The sequence below is a fragment of the Triticum urartu genome, chromosome 7 (genome assembly GCF_003073215.2).
Source record: "Triticum urartu cultivar G1812 chromosome 7, Tu2.1, whole genome shotgun sequence".
NCBI classification, from domain to species: domain Eukaryota; kingdom Viridiplantae; phylum Streptophyta; class Magnoliopsida; order Poales; family Poaceae; genus Triticum; species Triticum urartu.
Genome location: NC_053028.1, coordinates 442,479,624 through 442,489,540, shown reverse-complemented (window position 1 = coordinate 442,489,540; position 9,917 = coordinate 442,479,624). Strand labels below are relative to the sequence as shown.

At 50.6% G+C, this 9,917-nt stretch overlaps 2 protein-coding genes across 2 annotated transcripts; both read right to left on the bottom strand.

The window, feature by feature from the left end:
- Window positions 1–19: 19 nt before the first annotated feature.
- On the bottom strand, window positions 20–2,436 carry LOC125525467 (probable hexosyltransferase MUCI70). The gene is made up of 4 exons (XM_048690467.1): window positions 1,783–2,436; window positions 1,471–1,686; window positions 418–990; window positions 20–346 (listed from the first exon to the last, which is right to left on the bottom strand). Exons 1-4 carry the CDS (start codon window positions 2,345–2,347, stop codon window positions 21–23), a joined length of 1,680 nt encoding a protein of 559 aa, XP_048546424.1. The 5' UTR covers window positions 2,348–2,436; the 3' UTR covers window position 20.
- A 143-nt stretch (window positions 2,437–2,579) lies between these two features.
- Window positions 2,580–3,520, bottom strand: LOC125525469 (heme-binding protein 2-like). Its single transcript, XM_048690470.1, has 2 exons — window positions 3,291–3,520; window positions 2,580–3,156 (listed from the first exon to the last, which is right to left on the bottom strand). The coding sequence occupies exons 1-2, from the start codon at window positions 3,518–3,520 to the stop codon at window positions 2,721–2,723; spliced, it is 666 nt and encodes a 221-aa protein (XP_048546427.1). The 3' UTR covers window positions 2,580–2,720.
- Window positions 3,521–9,917: the final 6,397 nt, after the last annotated feature.

Here is a 9,917-nt window from a genome sequence, read left to right as displayed (position 1 = left end):
CATTTTCATAGACCTTGTTTTTATTCAGAAGGCTCCCCCCACATCTTCATGAGGTACCCCTCGCAGCTGCTCCCGGCGATGTCCCGCGATGACGCCATCCTGGAGACCCCTCCTCCTCCGCCGCCATTGTCGCGCTTCAGGTTGTGCCGGTACTCGACGCTGATGTGCTCCAGCACCTCCACCTCGAACATGTTGATGCTCACCCTGGGGCTCATCTGGTCCCGCACGTAGGCGAAGGCCAGCTGGTCCCGCGGGTTGAACGCCTCAAGCTCGTTGAAGAGCAGGCAGGAGAAGAGGTCGCTCGCCGAGCCGTGCCTCCTCATGATGATCGCCGTGTCCGGCACATCTGCACGGCGTCAAACGAATCAGAATCGAATCAGAATGCGGGCACGCGAGCAATTCTTCTTGAGTGGATACCTGAAGGATATGGGAGCTTGCCCGGGGACCATGGCTGCAGGCCGTTGCCGCAGTAGGCCTCCATCTGCGCCCTGACGGCGTCCACGTCGCGCCACTTGCGCCACCGCGCCGTGGCGATCGCCTCCTCCATGGCGTGGAGGTTGAACGGGTGCCTGGAGACCGCCATGTCCACGCCCTTGCCGAGGAGGAGCGAGTGCACCAGCAGCAGCGGGTCCACCGTGAGCTGCATCTTGGCGTCCACCCACACGCTGAACCTGGCGTTCGGGAACAGCCGGTGCAGCAGGTGCTTCACCACGACGCCGTTCATGGCGGGGTCCTCGTAGGGGAGCTGCTCCTGCTGCAGCGTCACCACGCGCCATGCGCCGACGACCGCGCTGGCCGACGCGGCGTGCTCGTCTTTGAGGATGCCGTGGCTCGCCAGGACCCGGTGGGTACGGTCGTCGATGAACATGAAGAAGCACGCCGCCTTGACCGTATGGGAGCCGAGCCCCTTCGGCTGCCGGATCTTGTCGTGGTCGTTCAGGATCGCCGAGGCGACCACGACCCCTCGGCAGCCCTCCATGGCCAATCTGTCTGAAACCATCGACGTCAAAGAAGAGCATGGTAACAAGTCTAAGCCCTTAAACCTTGTAACGCTTAACCAAGTTTAAAAAAATTATAGATGTTGAGGTTTCTATAAGCATTGTCAAAATCTACAATTTTTTGACTTGCCACAAAATCTCTATACACTGTACATTTTATCATAATATGGACCAAGTATGTTTTCAAGCAGTACAATCTGCCAAAGACTTTGTACAGTAGTGGAGTACTAACTTATAATATGCATTAAATATGTACTTTAGGTGTACAATTTTCCATTCACTAGCATCTTTACTGGGGTATCTTATGATTTAACAACATTTTATGAGAGAAGAGCCACATTTTGGTTATTGCTCTTTCCTCATTAATTAATATTTTGTCTAGTTGCATCTTTTTAGGTAAAAGTTGACGTGATTACACTAGAGCGAATTTCTTTTACATGCAAAATACGAAATGAGGACAAAAAAACCTCACCGGCTTGTGCGAGGGGGAATTCCTTGAAGAATCCACATGGGATTTCCACCGCGCTGTCCGTGTTACTGAAGAACGATCTTCGTTCCTCCATGGACAAATTCCCCGCAAACGAGTCCCTCCTGCCGTTCTGGTACCGCAACGCAGGGGATGCACGACGATGAGCCGCCGAGAGGTTGCGGCCGAGGCCATTGATCTCTTGCAGAACAGTGTTATAATCTGCTCGAAGAACGAAATTTGCGGGTCAGAAAGGCAGCGAACGATCGGGTCCTCTGAAAAGCGGCAATGATCTCCGCGGGCGACGGAGGCCGGGACCTGAGAAGACGGCCGGGTCGGAGCAGAGCGCGCGCGGGACGGGGAGGGCGTGCTTGTGCGCGCCGTAGCCGCGCGGGTACTCGAAGAGCGGCGTCGGCGGCGGAGGGGAGCGGCGGGCGGGGCGGAGGAGGAGGCGGTGGAGGGACAGGCAGCGCGAGGGGTCGGAGAAGGAGACGTAGAGCGCGAGCGGGAGCGTGGTGAGGAGGTAGAGCAGCGAGAGGCAGAGCAGCTTGGACTGCAGCAGCGGGGGCCTCCGCACGCGCACCCACGCCATGCCGCCCGGGCGGATCGGCGGAGTGGCTGGCGTACGTACGTGCCCCCCGGTTTGTTTCCACTTTTGGAGCTGAGTGATCGGGTCACACGGGAAGAGGCGATCCGGCGTCCTCGTGCATGCCGCACGTCCGTTACGGAGTAAAAAACCACCTGCCGTGCCGTGGTCCAACATGCCGCACGTGAGCAGCAAATAGGAAGGATCCGGCTTGCCTGCTCCTTCCCCATGCTCCCATCCGTGCTCCCACTTTATCCTACGGCTGTCTTTTTCCTTTTTCTTTTCTAATCTAATCATCTCCCCCCTGATTTTAAGGGGATGGGACCAGGTCTTATTTATTCCAATCAAATCAAGCTACATATGCGGGAATACGGATGGGCACACGGGGAGAGAGTAGGCAAGTCTAGTCCAGATAGGAAGCAGCGCCAGTGTGATAGCCGGGGACATTCATAGGAAGCGTATCATCGGAACAATCTTCTCAAATGCGAACGAAAGCAACGGGCCGGCCGCCAAAATGGCAAACAGTTTGTTGCACCAAGAAAAGGCACTTTATTGCTCGCAAGTTTATACGCTACCATTATTCGTCGGCTTACATAGAAGCTTAAAAGACAAGACACTCTTATATATACGAGCTCACTGGTTTAGTCTAACAAGCGGCTAGCTTGCACAGTTACATGTCGGACGCGGCCATGGTGTCGAAGAGCATCCATATCTCGTTCACCCTGCCGCTGAACTCGAACGGCGAGTTGTACTGCGCCACGGTGTACTCGGACGCCGGGTCGGCCTTGCGGCCGTCGGACACGGGCGCGGCCCACCTGGTCCCCTGCAGGCTGGCCTCGAGCAGCGCGGCCTGCTTGCCGACGTCGGCGTCGGCTACGAAGCCGCCGAACCGGCGCACGGCCGCGTACCTCGCCCCGGCCCACCTCTGCACGCGCAGGCCCTCGGCCGGCGGCGGGTCCGCCTGGTTCTTGGCCGGCACGTAGAAGCTGACCACGAAGGAGGAGACGCAGAAGGGCCCGTCGCTGGGCGCCACCCGCGTCAGCACCGGCGCCGTCATCTCGATCGTCTCGTTGTACGCGTTCTTCCCCTGGATGTACTTGAAAAGCCTGGCCCATACAAACAAGCGAAGCCCGTTATTGCTCTCTCAGGCCCATTTGTTTAGGCCCACGTCAAGCCCAAGAAGATAGCTTCAGTCAGTGGCACTACTGCTTGGCAATGGCGAAGGGAGCGGCGTGCTTACTGGAGGAAGCCGGAGCGGGTGGCGTCGACGAGCGAGATGTCCTCGATGGGCGCGGTGGAGACCCACATCGCGTCCTTGTACCGCCGGATCTCGAACCCGTTGGCGCTGTCCACCACGTCGTACGCCGGGCACTCGATGCGCTCGCACGACGGCGGCACGGCGGCGCCCGCGCCGGCGGCGAGCAGGGCGGCCGCGGCGAGCAGGAGGAGCATGCCGCTCCGCCGCGCCATGGTTCTCGGTGGGGAGTGTAGTGGGGGATTGGGTTTGTGGGGCTCGGGTGCGTGCGTGCGTGCCTCTGGCGATTGATTGGGTGGTGGTGGGATAAATACGGCTCGGCTGCGGCTCAGGGTGGCCGCGGGCCGCGGCGGCCGTGCTTCCACGTCGACGGATTCGAGCACTTGGCCGTCATCGTTCGAGTCTTGAGGATCGAGACTGGCAAGCGGGGGAGAGGGGACACACGTAGACAGTAGAAGCATCGGTTGGTGGTTTCTGAGATGATTTTCGCTGTGATTTCTGAAGGTGTGATAATACTATCTTGGAATTTCTGTGAGATTTTAGAACGCTCGAGACCTCTGTACTGAATTATATTATGAACGTACATGCTCTTTCCCTTAAGCCAACCACTCTTACTGAATTGTTTTACTGCTAGTGCGACGAACATACATACTAAGAGCTTCTGCAATATCATAGGCTCTTACTTCACATACGGAAAAAGACTCTCGTCGCGCTTTATATATAAAGCAACACGATAGAACCGATACAAGATGAGAAAAATCTCTACAAAGCGGATTAAAGATAAAACAAAAATACAAGAGCATCTACACCCCACCAAGAAACACCGAGGCTACTACCTAGAAGAGACACCACGCCTCCATGAGAAACCATCGGATATCGATGCAACACACACACCAAGAAGTCGCCGGATATGGCCCCCTCCCATCTCGCTCCGATCCGTGGAGCGCCGAACCTGCCTGCAAACAACGAGGATCGAGCGCGATGGCAACGACGCCACGTGTAAAAGATAGGACACCGTCGGGGCCACCCCTAGTTAGAGCCCAAGGAGCGTTGAGTTAGGATCCGAGCTCGCCGGCTGATGACGATGATACGTGACCAAAGGGTACTTGAGCTCCACGACGACGCCCCAAGAGGGTGTCAGCGTTCTGGGAATGGGGGTACCCAGGCTTGTCTGCCCGCGTCCCACTGCGTGGCTTCATCAACGGCCTTGTACGACCCAGCTTAAACGTCAACAACTCAAGACCTCCGCGTGGGGCGGCCTCCCCAGGCTGGCTCACGAGGAGCGGAGATATCTATGCAAGCCACACCTCGCGAGGTTCAGATGACGTGAGCCATGACGACCAAGGCCAGGCGGGCGCCAGCGGGCGTAGCGTATCAGTTTCCTCTTTGGTGCTAAGGAGGCAAGCATGGGCACGGAGCCCCGAGGAATCAAGCAAAGGTTTTCATTCCGGTGCAACAAGACCAAGCCGCCAGGACGGCAGGACGGAGGTCATCACCGAGCCCACCGTGGCGTCATCACTAGTGACTTTTGTAGGCGAAGACCACTTTTGTCAAGATAGCATGTACTAGTTGTCTCCCTTTAAATTTGGCCGTTTTGGGATCCCTTCCCGCCTTCATTTGGGAAGAGGACAAATGCCACTATTGTAAGTGCATCTAGTTCCACCCCTAATTGGTTTTGGAGTATTGACGACAAATCTGGTTGAGGGACTAATGTGTTTGTGAGAATTGCAGGATAACACAGGTAGCAGTCCCTCATTGATTCGGTTTACCTACCGGAGATGACCCCTAAAAATGTGTGAAGACATTGAAGATAATGGTGGTATGTGAAGATATTCACATTGAAGACTATGACATGAGAAGACATTACATGAAGTCTTTGGAGCGCGAAGACATAGTTGTTTCATAGTTTCATTTTCTTCCTTGTTGAGTCATAGGAACCACCGTACTGTTAAGTGGGCTCCAAGTGAACAAAGTCAGAATGACTAAAGTGATGCTCAACCAAATCCTAAGTCTTCGAGTGAAGACAATGAGAGCAAATCTTATCCAGAGCTGGATGAGTCTGCTTTACTTGTAGCCCAAGTCAAGCTGTCGCGTGTGTTTGAAATCTGACTGTTGGAACACGTGTCAGTTCCTTAGTGACCCAGGATCATTTCGGACAAATCAGGTCGGATTGCCTAGTGGCTATAAATAGCCCACCCCTACACCATAAATTGGTGACTGCTCAGAGTTAGTGCACGGCTTTTGTCGTTTGAGAGCAACCCACCTCGAAGCCTTTGAGAGAGAAATCCTTGAGAGGACAAAGCCCTAAACACATAGAGCCAAAGAGTGTTAGGCATCATCGAAGTCTTTCTGTTTGTGTGATCTGAAGACTTGTTACACTTGAGGACTGTGAATCCTCCAGCCGGTTAGGCGTCGCGTTCTGAGCATCCAAGAGTCATTGTGGATCGCTGGTGAACGAAGTCTGTGAAGGTTTGGAAGTCTACCTTGAAGACTTACCTGAGTGATTGGGCGAGGACTGGGTGTCCTTAGCTCAAAGGGAATAAGGTGAAGACACGGTCTTTTGAGTTGAATCTCAGCCTCCCTAACCAGACGTACAGTTGTCACAACAACTGAAACTGGTCCAACAAATCCTTTGTCTTCACCAAGCAACTGGTTATATCTCTTCCTTCTCTTTGCTTACAGTTTGTCTTCGTGAAGTCATTGGCTGCTTGCATCATCTGTTTGATTTCACCGTGTAACTACTTGTTCTGATTGGCTTTATACTATCTTCCATCCTGATCCATACTGCCTAGCTGCTAATAGTCTTTGTGCTTTCACTTCATTGAATACTTGACTATGTCTGACCTAGTGTAGTCTACCTTCTGCTGCATGTTAATAGGTTCATTTCTATCGTTTGTCTTCGAACTTTCATGTTTTGAAGACTTTCATAAAAATCGCCTATTCATCCTTCTCTAGTTGATAACTAGCACTTTCAATTGGTATCAGAGCAGGGTACTCCCTTGTTCTGTGTGATTCAGTTTAACCACCTGAAGTTTTGGCTATGTCGACTGCAGGGATAATCAAAGTCTCCGCTGCGTGCCCTGTCTTCGATGACACTGATTACCCCTACTGGAAGAATAAGATGCGCATGCATCTTGAAGCCATTGATGTTGATCTATGGTATGTCGTCAAGAATGGCGTTCCCAAGGCTGGTAAAGGCGTCACCACAGCTGATGTCAAGAAGTTCATTCAACTGGATTCTACTTCCAAGAACATCATCTGTGGTCATCTGACCAAAGGACAGTATGGCTGTGTGAGTGCTCTGGAAACGTCGAAGCTAGTCTGGGACTGGCTCTCCAAGGTCAACGAAGGTGTCTCAACCCAGAGAGATCAAAGGATCAATGTCCTTCGCAACCTCGTCAACCGCTTCAAGAGAAACGACAATGAGAATGTCCACCTCACGTTTGATCGTCTCACTGACATCACAAATGAGCTTCATGCTCTCGGCGCCACTGAGATCACCAAGCATGAAATCATCAAGACACTCCTGAGATCACTTGACAGCTCGTTTGACACCCTAGCCCCGATGATTCAAGAATGCCCCGACTTCAAGACACTCGATCCGTCTGACATAGTTGAGAGGCTCAACACACATGAGTTTCAGCTATCTGAGAAAAGAGATATCTATTGTCCCAACTATGGCCGAACTCACGCTTTGAAGGCAAAAGCTGCTTCCTCATCTGAAGAAGAATCTGACTGCAGTTCTGATGATCCTGAAGACATTGGAAAGGAGCTTGCTATGCTTGTGAAGAAGTTTCAGAAATTCACCAAGAAGAAAGGCTTCAGAAAGTCTTCACGATCCAGCTCAAGAAATGATGAAGCTTCTACTCATGACCACAAGAAGAGAACATGCCACAAGTGCAAGAAACCTGGTCACTTCATCTCTGAGTGTCCGCAGTGGGACAATGAAAACAAGAAGAAGAAGAAGAAGAGCAAGGAATATGATTATGATGACAAGAAGACGAAGAAATCCTCAAAGTCTTCTTCCAAGTCTTCATCAAAGTCTTCATCACACAAGAGGAGCTCATCTGGCAAGGCTCATGGTTTTGTTGGAAAGGAGATGGATTCAGAGGAGGAGTCTGCTTCTGAGGAGGCGGAGGTGGAGTCTGAGGAGGAGTCCGACTCTGGCGTTGCAAGTCTAGCTTTAGCTACAACCTATGTTGCCAAGTCCATCTTCAACACTGAAGACAATGGCTCCGTCACCTACGCTGATGCTAAGGACAAGGACGACTCCGCTCCCACCTACTGCTTCATGGCACGTGATGCCAAGGTAAACTCACGCGATGCTTACTTTCAAACATCAAGTGAAGATGACTGATTGTGAATCCAAACCCAGCTACAAAACACTTGCTAAAATTGCAACTGAACAACAGAAAGCTATGAAACATATTCAAAAACTGTTAGACAAAAGCGATGACCTGTTGGACGTGGAAATGACCCGATCTAAGTCCTTAATTGAAGACATAAAAAATCTTCATGTTAAGTATGAGGAACTTGAAAGTCGTCATGAAACACTCTCAATAACTCATGAAAAGCTTTCATATGATTATCTTCAAAGGAAGAAGACAAACCCCAGACCAAAGGCTTCATATGGTCCAAAGGCTTCATACAGACACATGACTCACCTAAGTCACCCTAACACCAATGTTTTGCAGGGAAACCATACTCAGGCCTATGAATATGAGCATGTTTTATCAAACCGCCATGCTCATAAGACCAAGAACTACTCTGCCTATTCATATGAGTACTATTCGCCTTCTGCAAGGCTATTTGCTAGGGCTCCAAAGCCGAAGTTCTCAGATGCTGCACTTAGACTCATTGCTTCGAAGCCACCCCTGAAGATGTGGGTGGTTTAGAAGACTTAACTCTCTTTTGCAGGGAAAGGTCTCCAGCCTGAAATCAAATGCGTCAGATGCTATTGCCGGGGACCTAGAACATCTTGTGGGGCACAAGATAAAATGCCCAAATGATCTTATTATGTATTTTGTTCCTGAGTCGCTTGACATGCATCCTACCAGTTCTAACCTGGGTCTGAGCTTTCATAATCCACTTGCTCGTCAAATGTTTATGCTTCAGAATACTCTTCGTGAAGCCTATCCCCCTAACTGCTCTGTAGGGTATGACACCAGCTGCTTCAGAATGGTTTATTGATAGTGGATGCACTAATCATATGACTGGTGATCGAAGTCTTCTCATGGACTCCACCTTATGTCCATCTGACAAGACTCACATCACATTTGCTGACACTGGTAAAAGCAAGGTATTGGGTCTAGGTAGAGTTGCAATCTCAAAGGATCAGCACATGGATAAAGTGATGCTTGTTGAATCCCTTGGTTTCAACTTAATGTTTGTCTCAATGCTTTGCGATTTGAACATGATTGTGATATTTGGAAAATATCGTTGCCTTGTTCTAATGGAATCTGACAAGTCTCTAGTCTTTGAAGGGTATTGGAAAGATGATTTGTACATGGTAGATTTCTCAGCAGGACCACAACTTGCTGTATGTCTTCTGGCAAAAGCTTCAGAGTGCTGGCTCTGGCATCGGAGGCTAGGGCATGCTGGCATGAGGAACTTGCATACTCTCGCAAAGAAGAAGCACGTCATAGGCATCGAGGGCGTCAAGTTCAAGAAGGATCACTTATGCGGTGCCTGTGAAGCTGGAAAGATGACGAGGGCCAAGCATCCCTCGAAGACAATTATGACTACAACTCAACCCTTCGAACTGCTACACATGGACCTATTCGGTCCTACTCACTACTCTACTCTCACTACTACTGCTTGTCTCTATGGCTTCGTCGTTGTTGATGATTATTCAAGATATACATGGGTGCATATAATTCTCTACAAGACTGAAGTGCAAGATGTCTTTAGACGCTTCACCAACCATGCCATGAACAACTATGGCGTCAAGATCAAGCATATCAGAAGTGATAATGGCACATAATTCAAGAACACCAGCCTCGACACTTATCTTGATACATTGGGCATCACTCATGAGTTCTCAGCTCCAGACATGCCGCGGCAGAATGGCATTGTGGAGCGTAAGAACAGAACACTCATTGAGATGGCTAGGACGATGCTTGATGAGTACAAGACTCCAAGAAAGTTCTGGCCTGAAGCTATTGATACTACATGCCATGTCATCAACCGTGTTTATCTTCACAAGCTTCTAGAGAAGACATCATATGAGCTACTGACTGGTAAGAAGCCAAATGTAAGTTACTTCAGAGTATTTGGTGCCAGATGCTGGATCAAGGATCCACATCACACTTCAAATTTTTCACCGAAAGCACATGAAGGTTTTATGCTTGGTTACGGAAAGGATTCACACTCCTACAGAGTCTTCAACCTCTTTCACTATAAAGTGGTTGAAACGATGTGCGGTTCGATGAGACTAACGGCTCGCAAAGAGAGCACCTGCCAAATGTGCTAGATGAAGTTCCACCTAGGGAATCCATCAAGCTTATGGGTACTAGAGAAATCATACCTTCAGAGGCACAGGCTGAAGAGGAACTTATCATTTCTGCACCAAATCAACCTGAAGACTCTGCTCAGCCTGAAGCCAATGCTGAA